The 18,594-nt window shown below is 36.5% G+C and overlaps 1 protein-coding gene and 1 long non-coding RNA gene across 2 annotated transcripts; one reads left to right on the forward strand and one right to left on the reverse strand.

Annotated features, from left to right (window-relative positions):
• Positions 1-1,460: 1,460 nt before the first annotated feature.
• Positions 1,461-3,559, reverse strand: LOC131930486 (zinc finger protein 2-like). The gene is made up of 3 exons (XM_059286999.1): positions 3,518-3,559; positions 2,347-3,351; positions 1,461-1,512 (listed from the first exon to the last, which is right to left on the reverse strand). Exons 1-3 carry the CDS (start codon positions 3,520-3,522, stop codon positions 1,461-1,463), a joined length of 1,062 nt encoding a protein of 353 aa, XP_059142982.1. The 5' UTR covers positions 3,523-3,559.
• A 5,246-nt stretch (positions 3,560-8,805) lies between these two features.
• LOC131930504 (uncharacterized) lies at positions 8,806-17,951 on the forward strand. The gene is made up of 4 exons (XR_009384129.1): positions 8,806-9,396; positions 14,483-14,605; positions 15,908-16,019; positions 17,141-17,951. It is a non-coding gene; the product is annotated as an uncharacterized LOC131930504 (long non-coding RNA).
• The last annotated feature ends 643 nt before the right edge of the window (positions 17,952-18,594 follow it).

Genomic DNA, 18,594 nt, shown 5'->3' on the forward strand with positions numbered 1-18,594 from the left:
GCCACAAGGACAACATATCCGTCCTCCAAAACAAACATCTGGCCCCAGAGCGAGACATTTGGCCACTGGATCGAGACATCAGGCAACGAGCATAATATCGGGCAACAAGAACGAGACATCAGGCCACGAGCATAATATCGGGCCACAAGAACGAGACATCAGGCCACGAGCATAATATCGGGCCACAAGAACGAGACATCAGGCCACGAGCATAATATCGGGCCACAAGAACGAGACATCAGGCCACGAGCGTAATATCGGGCCACAAGAACGAGACATCAGGCAACGAGCATAATATCGGGCCACAAGAACGAGACATCAGGCCACGAGCATAATATCGGGCCACAAGAACGAGACATCAGGCCACGAGCATAATATCGGGCCACAAGAACGAGACATCAGGCCACGAGCATAATATCGGGCCACAAGAACGAGACATCAGGCCACGAGCATAATATCGGGCCACTGGAACAAGGTGTTGGGCCGCTGGTGTAAACACCAGGCCATATCAACAATACCTCAGCTGGGCCACTAAACCAGCCTCTGCGGCCATCATAAGGCCTAGACTGGTCTATAGCCCTAGCTTGGTGTGTAAGAGACAGAGGCCTGAACACAGTCCTCTTAAATAGGCTGAATCCAAACAAACTTTTTCCCATACTTTCCGACCACCTGTTTGACAAGAACTGACCGTCGCGACCTTACGGTCGTAAATTTAAGCAGACGACCATTGGGGAGACAGGACATAAAATTGAACACAAAGCATGCACACACCTAGGGTCCGGTCACAATCCACGACTGTGAACCTCGTAAATTATCCGTGACACCGTCACACCCTGCCAGAACCCAGCGCCGTGAGAACCGTGCGGCGTCTTGAGAGAAGGGGAGAACATTACCCCGATCCAGCTACGACCAACCACGAATATAACTACACACAAAAAACAAGCAACCTGTGACAACTATTCAATAACCAGCCAACATTAGGATACCAGCCAACATTAGGATACCAGCCAACGTATATACACACATATACATATATATATATACATATACACATATATATATACATATATATATATATATACATATATCGTACATTTACACTTCTGTGCTCGCTTTTAAGCAACAGATCTTTTCTGTTGTAAATTAAACATTATCAAAACTTTAGAATTGGTGAAATTTAGCTGTTAAGGGCTCGCTTTGTTTGTGAATTAATGTTGGTTCATGAAAAACAATTTCATTCGGGCATTTAAAAGAGTATATAGTGGTATTGGAGGTAGGACAAAATCGTTACTTTTCTGCCAATAGTGGTCATGCCATTCATTGGTCTGGAGCCAATATGTCGGGAGTCATTTTGTCAAAAGCCAATATGTCGCGAGCCCAATTGCCGGGAGTCTATTTGTCGGTAGCCAATATGTCGTGAGCCGCTTTATTTTAGAAACATATTTATGACAAACATCACATTAATCTGGCTTATCTCCAGTATGAACTTTTCTATGTTTCCTTAAACTAGAACTATATGAAAACTTTTTATGACAAACATCACATTCAAATGGTTTATCTTCTGAATGAACTCTTTTGTGTCTATATAAACTAGAACTCTGAGAAAACGTTTTTTGACAAACATCACATTCAAATTGTTTATCTTCTGAATGAACTTGTTTGTGTGCATATAAATTAGAACTATGTGAAAACTTTTTATGACAAACATCACATTCAAATGGTTTATCTCCTGAATGAACTCTTTTGTGTGCATATAAACTAAAACTCTTAGAAAACTTTTTATGACAAACATCACATTCATGAGGCTTTTCTCCCGAATGAACTTTTTTGTGTTCCGCTAAATCAAAATTCCTGAAAAACCTTTTGTGACAAACAAAACATTCATGAGGCTTATCTCCAGAATGAACTCTTTTGTGTCTATATAAACTAGAACTCTGAGAAAACTTTTTATGACAAACATTACATTCATGAGGCTTTTCTCCTGAATGAACTTTTTTGTGTTCCGCTAAATCAGAATTCCTTAAAAGCCTTTTGTAACAAACATCACATTCAAATTGTTTATCTTCTGAATGAACTCTTTTGTGTGTATATAAATTAGAACTATATGAAAACTTTTTATGACAAACATCACATTCATGAGGCTTTTCTCCTGAATGAACTTTTTTGTGCTCCGCTAAACCATAATTCCTTAAAAACCTTTTGTTACAAACATCACATTCATACTGTCTAACTAGTAAATGTATTTTTTTGTGGCTGCTTAGAGCAGAACTATTAGAGAACTTTTTATGACAATCATCACATTCATATGGCTTATCTCCAGAATGAATTTTTTTATGTTTACTTAACCTAGAACTATCTGAAAACCTTTTATGGCAAGCATCACATTCAAGTGGCCTCTCCCCTACTTGAGCTTTTTTATTCAAGTTAGATCTTTGAAAAAACTGTTCATGATGATCATGAGGATCAACAGACAGATATGTTTCATCACATTCATATGGCTTATCTCCAGAATGAATTTTTTTATGTTTACTTAACCTAGAACTATCTGAAAACCTTTTATGGCAAGCATCACATTCAAGTGGCCTCTCCCCTACTTGAGCTTTTTTATTCAAGTTAGATCTTTGAAAAAACTGTTCATGATGATCATGAGGATCAACAGACAGATATGTTTCATCTTCAGAGAGTTTTAGCTTTTCTTCAAGTCCATTTTGTTGTTTGTCCTCAGAATCTAAAAATTTTGTCCATAAATCTGGTTTTATATCTTTGTTGGTTGATAAAGTTTCTAATTCTGGTATTATATCTTCGCTAGTTGATAAAGTTTCTAATTCTCGTTTTAGATCTTCACTAGTTGATATTGATATATTTTCTAATTCTGGATTTGTATCTTCAGCAGTTGATAAAGTTTCTAATTCTGGTTTTATATCTTCACTAGTTGATAAAATTGCTAATTCTGGTTTTAAATCTTCAGATTTTGTACATACTGCTGATACAGCAGGTTCCATATCTTTAAAAATTAAAAATCCTGTTGTTTTATCTTGAGAAGTTAGAAATGTCATATGGTGTTTTACATCATCAAAAGAGGAAAATGTTGTACATTCTGACTTTGTGTCTGTAGAAGATGAAAAATCTGGCGTAACAACGGTTTTATCATCCTGTGAATTTATAAATGTCATGTTTGGTTTGATATCACGGAAAGTTAAAAATGATAATTCTGTTTTTATGTCAGAAGAAGATGAAAATACTGTAGATAGAAGTGGCTTCACATCTTCAGAATTTGAAAATTCTTTAAACTCATCAGACTGTAAATCTAAATCACCAGTTGCCTCTCCCATGCTGCTTCTTATAAATGAACTGAGGATTAGATATTTAAATGTTAAAGTGGTAATTATATAGATCTATATATATATATATATATATATATATGTATATGTATATGTATATGTATATATATATATATATATCCAATATATAATACAACATAATTAGTTTAAAATGTTAGAACAATCTCTAGACCTACCCCATGCATGTAAACCACAATACAAACAACTCTGTTTATAGTGGCAGTGGTCACTTTTTCTACTTGTATATGTATATATATATATATATATATATATATATATATATATATATATATATATATATATATATATATATATATATATATCCAATATATAATACAACATAATTAGTTTAAAATGTTAGAACAATCTCTAGACCTACCCCATGCATGTAAACCACAATACAAACAACTCTGTTTATAGTGGCAGTGGTCACTTTTTCTACTGCTGGTAATATAGAAATGTGTAGAAATATCTAAGAATTTTTTTTTTAGTAGGCCTGAACTATAACAAGTGATAGGCCTACAACACAAATGTACACTGTCGTATGCCTGCTTTTACAACATACCCAGGTATATGGCTAATTTCCACATCAAAATCTAAAACCTTATTTTGCACCATTTCACCACCAATGTCCCCCACCTTGATATGCGCGATGACGCAAAAAAAATATTGTGGAAATTCATAAGTACACATCGCAGGATTACATAAACGTTAATTTTAATAAGAAATCACTTCAGAAGTGGGGTTGGTATGGTCAAGTCGGTAAAGCTCATGGTTGCTAAACCAATATGTCTCAAGTTTGAACACTCGGGCAGATGAGGCTCGTTAGCAGAGGGCAGCCACTCTTCTAGGAGAAACAACTCCAAAATCAAACAACTTCTGCCTTGTAGTTTGTTCTTGGGTGGACAAAAGCTATGGAAGCTAATCCAAAAAGAAAAGCAGGAAAAAATCAGAGTCAATGGCTTCATTGGCACATAACCAGGTGACACATATATTTCATTATGAAGAAGAAGATTTCAGAAGTAACTATGCTAATACTGATGTCAAAAATCTAGCGCCCCACCTCCCCCCAAAGCAAATAGCTGATTTTTTTTTTACAAGTGGTGGGAGGAGAAAATAGGATGAGTGCAGTGACAGCAGCAATTTTCACAAACACAGCATTTCAAGGTTTTTTTAAAATTTCAAGGACCTTTACAACTGTTAAAAAACAACTATAGATAGATCGTGTAAAAAAAATATTATAGCAGGCCTACATATTTTGTTTGAACACCCAAAACCAGATACATTTTTTGAAAATTTTGCTTAATAGTCAAGTGACTTTCTTAGAATTTGGTTTTTAAAAATGATTATCACGTGAAAAATGGCAGAGATTTTAAGCGTATTTTTATACTACCTGAAGATGACAAAGCTATTTTTGCCAGAAAAAAATGTAATTAGCTTCCAACAATGAAGGTCAAACATAAACTTGGGTAAAGTTTTAAGTTGCTTAAAAACTTAAAATATCGATCTGTAAAGTTCCAAACTTGCACTGTTAGGTAGGGTATTATTAGATTGATCTGTTTCTGAATTAAAATTGTAAATATTCTATACTCATTTTGAGAAAAAAAAATCACCCACATGTCACGTAAACAATATTTTTTTTGTGAGTGACGTCATTGCTATTGATATGTCAAGAAAACAATATTTTTTTTGTGCGTGACGTCATTGCTATTGTTACGGAAGCTGTATAGCAGTATCCTCTGTCACTGCTTACATACGTTTTCTTTTTACTTGACACTTTTTTTTACCTATTTTGCTAGCGTAATTAGGCTAATTAAGTCTCATTATGGATCTTTCACCTGGCTTTTGGATTATACTATGACTCTAAAAGCCCCTACAACAATCTATTATTTTGTTTTTTAATCTGTGTTAATCCCTGAAATTATTGAGCATTAGCCTTTGTGTGCTTATTTACAAATATTTATGCCTAATTATTTGTTGTTTTCAAATGTGTTATAATTAATTTTTGTTAATTCTTATTGATTTCATAGATTTTAATTAGTCTAATATAATATTATTCTCACTGTTCTTTGTTCATATACTGAAAAATTAAATGATTTTAGTGTTGGGTCTAGGCTTACATTACTAATTAGTACTTAGTAATTACAATTATTAATTAGAACTTGGGCTAACAAAGTACTTGGACTAGATTTAGAACATGCTCATACTGTGCTTTGAGTTTTCTCTCACCGGTTTACAAAAGAACACAGGTGGGCTGCAATGTTTGTAATTTGCCTATATCTTTCGGTCACAGGCGATCATTTTAATGTGATAGGCCTCTTAATTTTATAGGTCTGATGAACTGTATTTGATAGGTTAACTTTTCTGGTTGACAAAACTACTCGAGTGAGCATCTGTCTGTCACTACGCAAGCGAGATGCCTGTCATGCGCACTGCCAGTGATGCTGTTTAGAATGCATTTCTTATTAACTTGATCAATTTTAATGCGATTACTGTTTTAAAAAGATAGATACAAATCTTAACAATATTTTAAACTCAGCATGGACAAAGCTTTGTGAATAACACACAGGTTTCAAGTCCAGTAAGGGAGGAGGATTAGATTTATTTTACAATGACATAGCTATCATTTATAAATTGCCCTGATTAAACATTGCTAAAACACACTAATTAAGCCTAATCAAAACTGAAATAAACATGCATATGAATATCTTTTAAAAGTTTAGATCTAGATATATATTATATATTCTTAAACCTTTTAAACGTGATTATTTTTTGATTATTCATTAGCCTATATTAAAAAAATAGTAAATATGTTACATGACATAACCAAGTTACGAGCATCCTTTCAATTATGTTTTATTGACACATACCGACACTCCACCCTCCCCTCACTTGATCCTTACTAACATCCAAGGTCCCTTTCCTGTCAATTTTGTGGACCAGATCTAAGAATGATTGTCACTGAAAAAGCTGTTCCAGCTAAGCTAAAAAGCACCAATAATTAAAATCCTGTATTTTAGCCGCTAATTTACAAATTAGCTAAAACCATCAAAATCAAATGTAGTTAGTAGTTAGAGATAGGCCTATATCTCTAGTTTTCATGGGTATTGTTTATAAATAAAATAATAATAAGGTAGGCCTACAATTTAATGAATAGGCGTAGCCTAATATTTATTAAATATTAATGATGAGTCACCTTTCTTGCACATTAACTATTACACTTTTATTACACTAGCCTCTGCTGATTTTAGATACGGTGACATACCTAAACCTAAAACTAGGCTAAAACGATAGATTAGCAGTAATCTATCGTTTTGGGTACCTAAAATCGCCAGTGACTTGTAATGTGAAAATCAGGTGACACCTTAAATTAAAAATTTTAATATAATAATTATTTCACATGTTGATGTGGATTTATTTATGTTTTAAAAAATTCAAAAATGTTTCCTTGTTTCATTTATGTACCTGTTTTTAAACAATAATAATTGAATTAAAACTTTTCAGTAACAAATCAAGCGATGTTTCCAACAGATGCAACCATGCTCATTTACTGACATTTACTATAGCAGCCATCTTGTTTAAGTTTTATTTTTATAAACTTACAGTACAGCGCTAGATTCAGGGAGACCACTCTATTTTACAAATGGCTGCTGTTTATATAGCAAATCTTGCTCGCAGACACTGCTGTTTAAAGTTAATTTCTGTCCTAGAATCTATATATTAATTATTAATATAATAATATTAGCGATAGGCCTACTCACTAATTTTAAATTTATTTATTTTATTAATTGGCCACTCCCAGCATTGCAAGCCAAAGAATCCATGACAACCATATGCCTATCTGAAGAGAAGAACTCTGCAGGGTTGACCTTGCAGCTGATTTGATTTTAGCAGAATATGCACAGTACATTTGATTTTATTAAAATAGCAATATTAACCCTTTATCTACTGACGGTACTTATAAGTACCACTTTAATTAAGCGCCTGTATTATTTTTAATTTAAGACGAATTTTAAAAATTATTGATGTAATTGATAGTATTATCTCCCTTGAGTCACAGGTAGGTGGAGGGAACGATGTTTTTTAAAAATTACTGGTGTGGCGCCATTTTCAATCTCTACCTGTATCGGTAGTTCACAATTGTTCTGTGCATATCTCACATGTGTTCCTGATTTCCCTTTGTTTTACCTTATTCTTCACGTTTTCAACACCGAATATTTTTTATTGGCATCTTCAATAGTCAGGCAAATGCATCTAACTTCTAGTTATACAATTTTTATCAAATTGTCTTTGTAATAGATCGATGTTTACAAGTGGACTTATAAGTACCGTCAGGGCACACGGACATTTTTTTAGGATTTCTTGGAAATTGCTGATTTTCGATGTGGAGTGCCATAAATATTATTTTGATAATTAATTATCGAAATGTACTTAAAAATATATATTTATGCATTTATAAGAAGGTTAGCATAGGGTTTTCTTCAGAAATGTTGTAATTAATTGCAGATTTCTAGTAGTAAAAGAATAACAAGAAAAGAGGTGGCAGTTGCAGGCTCGTTTACTAGGTTTAGTAAACGTTATTTGTATACCAAAGTCTAGTTCTAGAAGTAAGATTTGTAAGTTATATTTGTTGCAAAAAACTGTCTTGCATAAAATAGCTGGCGTGTACGTAATGTATACATGTAGACTAGTAATAGTCCATACATCTGCATGTAGCATAGATAGTTTTGTAATTTTGAATCAGTAAACACAAAACAGTAGGCCACTACGCTATTCAAAACACATTGAGCTCACTTCTATTTATGAACTTTACACTGTAGTGTAGACTTGTCATAACTTTCTAGTAGGCTACAATTATACTAGTATTACTAGTAGTAGTGTACTGAATGACTAGGATTTCGTTTTCAAAATATTTGTTTATGCGGCTCATTGTAATGTCTTTTGGAAGACTCAGGCAAAAGCAGGTTCAGTCCGGCAACTGTTGCCACACCAGGAAGACGACAGACAAGAATGTATCAGGAATGAGGAATGAGGGAGCATGACATGTCGGCACCTTTAGCTGTGTTTGAGGTCTAAGATGTGTTCCGATAGAAAATCCAGTAAAAATCGTACTCAAAACATACTTTTGTGCTGTGTTTATGTGTGGAAATTACAAAAAATGATTGTTATAATGATTGCCATGTTATTATTTAATAAGTTGTACCGTTTTTTCCTGTTTTGTAAATTTTTTAATTTTTGGAAAAAATGTCCTACATTCCTGACGGTACTTATAAGTACCAATACATGTTTGGGCCCTTAAAAATTTATGAAACAAAATTTCCTTCGACATATGCTTTAAATGTGCCAAAAGCAATATGATAACACATTGTTTAAGAAAAAATTTCATTCAGAACATAATTCCGTAAATAAAGGGTTAACAGAGAGTGATATTTCAACGCCAAGAGTCTACTCTTGGCGTTGAAATATCACTCTCTGTTAATATTGCTATTTCAGTTACAACGCCTGCTTCCACCCCCCCTACACATTTGATTTTATTACCACATTTCTATTCGTATGGACAGTGTCTTCGTCAGAATAAAAATCACAAGATGGAATTAGATCTAGATCTATATTTTTTTTTAATAGGCCTATTTGATTTCCTTTTTTTTAATGGAAGGATGTTTAAAAAGGAAAACTAAACCCAAATTAATGAAAAACATATTTAAGAATATAATAGTATAGATCTAATCTTTTTAAAGATATTCAATCACATGCATGTTTTATTTACTAGTAGTAGAGTAGTGTGTTTTAGCAATGCTTAATGGACACAAGCGAGTTGACGAGATTCCTTCCATAGTGTTGTTGACATGGAATAAAAACGTGCTTTTTAGATTTAGACCGTAAAAAAAAAAAAAAAAAAAACTTAAGCCTAAAATTAATTTAGAAATTTTATATTTTTAGAATAAATGCTATAAAAGTTGCAAATCCAGAGAACTTGAAAATAATTTGTTGAGTTTAAGACTACATTTCTATTTATTTTAATCAAGCCTAAGTTATAACCGGATGCTTCACTTTCGTAAGACAAATATTGATTGGCTGTACAGTAACTTAGTGATCGATAACTATTTGTTTATAAAACTTTGCAGATCAAGTTTTTAAATAACAATGCAAATTTAAAACCCCATGACCTAGTTTTCTATTTTCTATAAGCGATGAAAAACGTGGGGCGCCGAAGTAAAAGTTATATTACTATTGATTAGATAATACTATTGACTTTTATTAGGGAGCTTGTAGAGAGTCAACAGTATTAGAAACTGTAAGAAAATCACGGCGCCCCACGTTTTTGATCGCTTATAGTAGAGTGATCGCTTGCATTATTGTGATGTATAGCGTTTATTTTCTCCTTTTTAGTTCAATCAGAAAACGTGGGTTTTTAAAAACTTTTTTAATGATTATTATTTTCTACTTTTTAGTCTTTGTCTGTTTGTTTGCATTAAAATCTTGCTATCGATTTTATCTTTTCACTTTTTTTTGGGTAAACGAAGACAACTCGTAAAAAGACAACTCGAAAAAAAATCGTTGTGTGAATACGTTACTGACTAGAACACATAGATTTGAACCCGTGTCGAGTGGGATAGCAATCGTGTGCCCAACCACTCGACCATATCGTCTCCCCCATACTGGCCTACCTCCTGTAAGTTTAAACTCGGTTCAAACTAAATTATCTGCCCCTAAGGCTGTGGCGACGTGGGATCGTTCACTTCACTGCGCGCGAGGTACGCGTCGCTCGTTTTTTTTCTAATGGCTCGCAGAGGAGAATTATATATATAGATTATATAGCGGTCTAAAATGCTCAATAAAATGTTTCCATTGATCAATTTAGTAATAGGAACAATTGAATATTCTATGGTCATCCAAAAGAAAGCTTCCCTGAAAATTTCAGCGCGCTAGCTAACTGGGAAGTGCCAGAAATTTCGATCGCAAGATTTGATTGGAAAGACAAACAAATAAACAGAGAAAGCAAGTTAAAGAAAACGTGGGAAAAAATAACTTGATCGAGACAACAGCTAAGCCCGCCCATTTTGCCCGCAGTGTATTTGAATGGGGAGAAAACTATCAGATGACACATTTCTACTTTGAACAGGAGTTAACGGTCAATCGCGTCACAACATCACTCCTTAAAAAACGAACCCACCGTATCACTGAAAATCAGTCATATCATCGTCGCCATTTAAAAATCATTTTACAAATCATTTTCTAGGCTTGACAACGAAAATTAGCCCACTTCTGATTGCTCTAGACATCTGAAATTCGGCATGCAGGCTATTTTCGCCTAACAATTTCAGATGCAATCATAAAAACTAGCAATTAGAGACCTAAATTAGCTTAATTAAATTACGCCCGAAGGACCCTAAAATTGAGGACATTGTGATGGGGGGGGTTTCATATATATTATATAATTATATCTTCTCTATATCTTTTCTATATTCTGATCTGCTACTATTCATACGACAACTATTATACTTGTGAGTAGGACGGGAATCACTCTTATGTTCCGCAGACACTAATTAACAAAAGTGAACCACTTCGTTTATGAAAAGAACACTAACTTTATTAACACACACTTATTTGCACAATATCAAAGAATACATCCGTCTCCTACAATTACTAACCCCCAACTAACGTTACTGCCGCGGTCTACGTCCTTGGGTTCCCAGAAAGAACCGCAACGGAAAAAAGCGCAACGGAAAAAAGCGCAAATCAAAAAGCGCAACGGAAATAAGCGCACACGCAAAAAAAGCGCAAAGAGAAAAAAGCGCACACAGAAAAAAGCGCAAAGAGAAAAAAGCGCAAACGGAAAAAAGCGCAAAGAGAAAAAAGCGCACACGGAAAAAAAGCGCAAAGAGAAAAAAGCGCAAACAGAAAAAAGCGCAAAGAGAAAAAAGCGCACACAGAAAAAAGCGCAAACAGAAAAAAGCGCAAACGGAAAAAAGCGCAAAGAGAAAAAAGCGCAAACGGAAAAAAGCGCAAACAGAAAAAAGCGCACACGAAAGAAAGCGCAAACGGAAAAAAGCGCAAACGGGAAAAAGCGCAAACAGAAAAAAGCGCACACGGAAAAAAGCGCAAACGGAAAAAAGCGCAAACGGAAAAAAGCGCAAACAGAAAAAAGCGCAAACGGAAAAAAGCGCAAACAGAAAAAAGCGCACACAGAAAAAAGCGCAAACAGAAAAAAGCGCAAACGGAAAAAAGCGCAAACAGAAAAAAGCGCACACAGAAAAAAGCGCAAACGGAAAAAAGCGCAAACAGAAACAGAAAAATGCGCAACCAGAAAAAACAACGAAAAATTTGCAAAAGAGAAATTTAGCACAAAGACCATATGGACTAGATGACACATTTATACATGACTGTTAGGGCTGCTGTGAGAGTGTCGTGTTTGATCACGTGATCTACTACCATTTAAAGCGTACCACTACCATCTGCATTCCCATCACCACGATACAGGCGATAATCACTTTACACAATGCCTATTATTTTCTTGGTCAATAATTATTCAACTACTATTCTCGTATAAACATAAAACTATCGACATTACACGAAGTATCTTTCACATTCTCCCTAGTCCGAACTACCTAGCTTGCATACTATAACAACCCGTTCCTATGGCAAAACTTCACTCTCTTTCATCCGCGTCATCAAACATGCATTCGTCATATCTCTCGTAACAACATTCATTCGCACCAAAATAACAATTTTGTATTTAATATTTTTTCACATCATGACGCACCTACCTACCTACCTACTACCCACCTACCCACCTACCTACCTAACTACCCACCTACCCACTTACCCACCTACCCGCCTACATACTTACCAAACTACCCACCAAAAAAGTATCGGCGAAGTTCGTAAGTTTCGTAAACTTTTCGTATATATATATATATATATATATATATATATATATATATATATATATATATATATATATATATATATATATATATATATATATATATATATATATACCGAGGGGTCTATGGGGGGGGGGGGGGGTTATGACCCCCCATAAACCCCCCCTGCCTACGCCACTGCATATAAGTATTCGCATAGATTTAGAGTAGCGTCCCTTTTGTTTACATGTTTTCATTACCCTTCAAACAAAAGTCTATTTTAGTTATATTGAGATTAAAGAATGTAAATAAATAGTATACACAATTCTGTAGAATAGGAACGATTGGGAGGGAAGTGACATTTAGCGCAGTAAATTTAGAGGTTAGGTAGGGTATAATAAATGGTGGGGTTAGGAAAGTTAAGGGGTCCATTCTCTAATAGGCAATCTAGACTCTATGTCTCTTTCGTACTTTCGTGTTGGTCATTGTCGAACCTGTCCTCACCTCACATCACAACAGTTGGGTGACGCTTACCGTGTAATGTTAAAATAAATAGCATGTAATTGAGTTAGTTCGAAGTGAGTTTTCATACAAGCCCAACGCACTAATTAAGGTTGTCGCAAAATGTAACATATATGTAACGTATGTCAATGATGTCAATGAATTTTCATTAAAAAAAAAGATGTCTAGTACAGTTTACGAAACTTACGAACTTCGCCGATACTTTTTTGGTGGGTAGTTTGGTAAGTATGTAGGCGGGTAGGTGGGTAAGTGGGTAGGTGGGTAGTTAGGTAGGTAGGTGGGTAGGTGGGTAGTAGGTAGGTAGGTAGGTGCGTCATGATGTGAAAAAATATTAAATACAAAATTGTTATTTTGGTGCGAATGAATGTTGTTACGAGAGATATGACGAATGCATGTTTGATGACGCGGATGAAAGAGAGTGAAGTTTTGCCATAGGAACGGGTTGTTATAGTATGCAAGCTAGGTAGTTCGGACTAGGGAGAATGTGAAAGATACTTCGTGTAATGTCGATAGTTTTATGTTTATACGAGAATAGTAGTTGAATAATTATTGACCAAGAAAATAATAGGCATTGTGTAAAGTGATTATCGCCTGTATCGTGGTGATGGGAATGCAGATGGTAGTGGTACGCTTTAAATGGTAGTAGATCACGTGATCAAACACGACACTCTCACAGCAGCCCTAACAGTCATGTATAAATGTGTCATCTAGTCCATATGGTCTTTGTACTAAATTTCTCTTTTGCAAATTTTTCGTTGTTTTTTCTGGTTGCGCATTTTTCTGTTTCTGTTTGCGCTTTTTTCCGTTTGCGCTTTTTTCTGTGTGCGCTTTTTTCTGTGTGCGCTTTTTTCTGTTTGCGCTTTTTTCCGTTTGCGCTTTTTTCTGTTTGCGCTTTTTTCTGTGTGCGCTTTTTTCTGTTTGCGCTTTTTTCCGTGTGCGTTTTTTTCTGTTTGCGCTTTTTTCCGTTTGCGCTTTTTTCCGTTTGCGCTTTTTTCCGTTTGCGCTTTTTTCTGTTTGCGCTTTTTTCCGTGTGCGCTTTTTTCTCTTTGCGCTTTTTTCCGTTTGCGCTTTTTTCTGTTTGCGCTTTTTTCTGTGTGCGCTTTTTTCTCTTTGCGCTTTTTTCTGTTTGCGCTTTTTTCTCTTTGCGCTTTTTTCCGTGTGCGCTTTTTTCTCTTTGCGCTTTTTTCCGTTTGCGCTTTTTTCCGTTTGCGCTTTTTTCTGTGTGCGCTTTTTTCTCTTTGCGCTTTTTTCCGTTTGCGCTTTTTTCTCTTTGCGCTTTTTTCTGTGTGCGCTTTTTTCTCTTTGCGCTTTTTTCCGTGTGCGCTTATTTCCGTTGCGCTTTTTGATTTTCGCTTTTTTCCGTTGCCCTTTTTTCCGTTGCGGTTCTTTCCGGCCACCACGTCCTTGGTACATTGTCGCGTCATGCTCACGTCACATTCGCGCCACAAATATTGTATTCAACATGCGCACAATACTCTCGCACCAAATCGTCTACAGTGAAGTTCGCACCGTCCTTTGTAACCTCTACTAGTCGTCTAATTCTTTATATCTACGCTATGACAGATATGATTTATCAAAAACGCATGTAAATTTATAAAGTACTAATAATATCCCGCACTTTTATACACATTTTATTAGGCGTTCAATTGGTGTGGGACGGAGTGGTCTAGCGGTAGAGAGTTGGACTGCTAACCCGTTAGTCTCGGTTTATAAAATGGGAAATAACTCTAGTTGACTTTTTTCTTTGACCAGCTTGTCCACAGAGATCTGGCAGCTCGCAATGTGTTTGTCACAGACAGGGGCGTGTGCAAGATCACAGACTTCGGGCTGGCTCGATGTCTGGGGGACACTGACCACTACGACAGGTCGTCCAAGGTTCGTGAGTTGGTTAAATTATGGTTAAATCGTCAAAGGTTCGCGAATTGCATTGGTTAAATTATGGTTAAATCGTCGAAGGTTCGTGAACTGAGTTGGTTAAATTATGGTCAAATCGTCGAAGGTTCTTGAATTGCATTGGTTAAACTATGGATAAATCGTCAAAGGTTCGTAAACTGCATTGGCTTAATTATGGTTAAATCGTCAAAGGTTTGTGAACTGCTTTAGTTAAATTATGGTTGCATCATCAAAGATTCGTAAAATGCATTGGTTAAATTATGGTTAAATAGTCAAAGGTTTGTGAATTGCGTTGGTTAAATTGTGGATAAATCGTCGAAGGTTCGTGAACTAGTTGGCTAAATTATGGTCAAGTCGTCGAAGGTTCTTGAATTGCATTGGTTAAATTATGGTTAAATCGTCAAAGGTTCGTAAACTGCATTGGCTTAATTAATGGTTAAATAGTCAAAGGTTCGTGAATTGCGTTGGTTAAATTGTGGTTAAATCGTCGAAGGTTCGTGAACTGCAATGGTTTAAGGTAAATTATGTTTTCAGTTATTCGTCGAAGGTTCGTTAACTTCATTAGTTTGATTATGGTTTAATCGTCGGTTTTTTAACTTGTTTTACTTAAAGTCCGGGAAGAAACTCCAACATTGGTCCAATTCAGTTGCCACATAATTTGGCCAGAAAATAATTGTTTTATCCGTAAAAAAAAAAAACATAAGCATATGTCAATTTGTTGGCTTTAGCATTTGGTTAAAATATTTAAACTAAATATTATGTTTCAATGCATCCTATTGTGAGTTGGTGTGGGACGACGTTGTCGAATGGTAGAGCGTTGGAGGTCAGCCCCAAAGTCTCGAGTTCGGTCTTGGTTTTGATTAATCCACCAAGCTCTGATGGGTACCTGACAATACATTGGGGAGAGTAAAGACGATTGGGCATAGTGCTGCTTAGTGCTGACCACGCCATCACTTCATATGCCGAGGTCAAGAAACATATGAACCCTAGTTCATCTGCACAATGAATCGCTACGTCTAAAGAAAGTATTTTTTACTTACTATATTGCTAGTTGATGGCAAATCCCAATGTTGGTTAACCTTGCTATGGCTTACATTATTATGACATTGATTCCGTTGTAGAATCTTCAAAATGTGTTTTATTCGTTTCAAGCATTAAGTTTCGTACTTCATTTTAGATTCGAACCCGTTACCGTTAAAGCGGCGTAGGTGAAGTAGATTATAACAGAAGTGTTAGGTGAATGATAAATCTAGTTTAAAACAAGTGTTTCTCTAAACTTGACAGGGTCCACTGCCGGTTAGATGGTTGGCACCAGAAAGTTTGATCGACAGAACACACAGCACCAAATCTGATGTCTGGGCCTACGGCATTCTTCTTAGGGAGATTGTTACGCTAGGTGAGTTCATAGGTTTACATTAGGGGGGGGGGGTGTTCTGTACGGAATTGGAGGGGGGGCTATCTTTGGGTGAGTCTATTGTTTTCCTTTAGTTGGGGAGGAGATGGGGGGTGTAGATTGTAACTCTGGGCAAATTCATAAAGCAGGCGCATGTAACCTTCACCTTGAATGTCTTGCAAACAACAGTCTGATTGCAAACGATACACTTTTGTGTTGATAGATGGGGTGAGAGCAAACTTTCTAGACATCAAACAAATACAACGAAATAGCATTAGCTTCCCATGACACTGTGTCATGCAGAAGGGCTTCACAAAATGTGTACATTAATACTATTATATTTAATACACGGAATACCGTGATGGATCTGAATAGATCAGCCTTCAAGATAAAACAAACAGTACCTGTGATGTAAAAGATACTGGGTGAACCTGGCAATAGGGCTGGTAAGTAGGTCACCAACCAGTTCTATGGCTCATGCAGGTCTTATTGAGCCGTAGAACTGGTTGGTGACCTACTTACCAGCCCTATTTTCTTCCAAATGTCCAGCCTAGATTTCATTTTCTCGCACCACACCCACCCCACCCCAAGTTGACAAAATATCGATCTAAAGAGTTTGATCATTGATTTCAGGTGCCAGTCCTTACCCCGGGTTGTCTGCCCATAACGTCTTCAAGTTTGTTAGCGCTGGCAACCCTAACCCACCTACTCACAACCCCACTAACTCAACTCCAACAATCCTACACAAAATCCCACCCACCACGCAATCCCGCACAACTCAACTCAATTCCCACCCCACACAATTCCATACACAAACCCACCCCCACAATCCCACACAACTCACCCCCTACATAATCCCACACAAAATCCCACCCCCACACAATCCCACACAACTCAACTCCCACACAAAATCCCACCCCACACAATTCCATACACAAACCCACCCCCATACATAATCCCACACAAACTCCCACCCCCATACAATCCTACAACTCAACTCCAACAATCCCACACAAACTCCCACCCCCACACAATCCTACAACTCACCTCCCACAATCCCACACACAACGCCACCCCAACTCCCCCATAACCAACCAACTAACCCTAACCCTCCCCGTCCCCAGATACGAGCTCATGTGCAGCTGCTGGTCCTTCCTCCCAGAGAACCGTCCAACGTTTGATGCCCTGTGTCGCAGGTTCGAGACTCTGCTGGAAAAGGAAAAAGATTACATCAATCTGGAACTATTCCAGAGCGAACAGTACGCTTGTCTGGATGCGGACATAATGGATGAGAAGTTATAGGACATAAAGCTGGTTCTATGAGAAGATATGACATAAATGAGAAGATATAGGGCATAAAACTGGTTGGATTTGAAGATATAGGACATAAAGCTGGTTGGATTAGAAGATATAGGACATAAATGAGGAGATATAGGGCATAAAACTGGTTGGATTAGCCCCTTAATGCCTGAATTATGTTCCAAGCGTGTAAAAAATTATTTGTACTGATTTTCTCTCATCATACTGACACTGAATTTGAGGTATATATTTGTTTTTGAATTTTGACTTTTTTTTATGATAATTACGGTATGTCGCGAAAACGCGACATCAGGCACTTATGGACCAAACAGTAATTTAACTTTTTTTTAGTCCGGGTCATTTTACTATTTTTACTGTCACATGTTTCTCTAAATATCCATGCACAAACAATAAAATATCACAAAGTAAACATACGGACATGCAAGGAGATGTAGAATCACTTTCAAAACTCATGAAAACTATATTTTATTAGCTCAGGCATAGAGTTACATAACTCTGCTGCACCTGCTCACTGACTAACTCTTATGAATAGGTATTTTGATGTCTTGCTGTCGTAATTCTACTACACTACAGTAACACACTACATATGAAAGGACTTCCTTCAATGTGTAGAGCCTTAGTTGTCCCCGGTTACGTAATTTTCGTGAACTCTTATTCAATGTCAACTAATAAAGACGCATATTTCTCATTTGACCTATATTTGCTATACACACAAATCACATGAACAAATAATGTCCTAAATGACAGTGTTCAGCCATTGTATATTCGTCCATGCTCAATGCAGCTGCTGTGGGTACTTAGTGTCACTGCTGTGGGTACTCAGTGCCACCGGTGTGGGTACTCACTGCTATTGTTGATGGTACCCTATGTTTCCAATTCGTGCTACGGCTATTGTTCTCAACTGATTCTGATATTGATTACCAAACACAGTGCTGTAGCTACATATTGCCACTGCTATGGGTACTCAGTGCTGAAACAGTGGGTACTGAGTGTTGAAGCCATGTGTACTTAGTGCTGAAGCTGTGGGTACTCACTCTTGAAGCTGTGGGTACTCAGTGTTACTGCAGTCGGTTCTTGGTGTCACTGCTGTGAGTACTCAGCGCTGGAGCTGTTGGTTATCGATAACGTTGATATAGGTACTCATCCTTAGCAGTGGGTACTCAGTAGCACTGCTGTGAGAGCTTTTTGCTCAAACTGTGGTTGCTCAGTGTCACTGATGTTAGTACTCAGTGCTGAAGATGTGGGTACTCAATAACAC

The sequence above is a fragment of the Physella acuta genome, unplaced genomic scaffold (genome assembly GCF_028476545.2).
Source record: "Physella acuta isolate Inbredline_101_S28 unplaced genomic scaffold, ASM2847654v3 ptg001787l, whole genome shotgun sequence".
NCBI classification, from domain to species: domain Eukaryota; kingdom Metazoa; phylum Mollusca; class Gastropoda; family Physidae; genus Physella; species Physella acuta.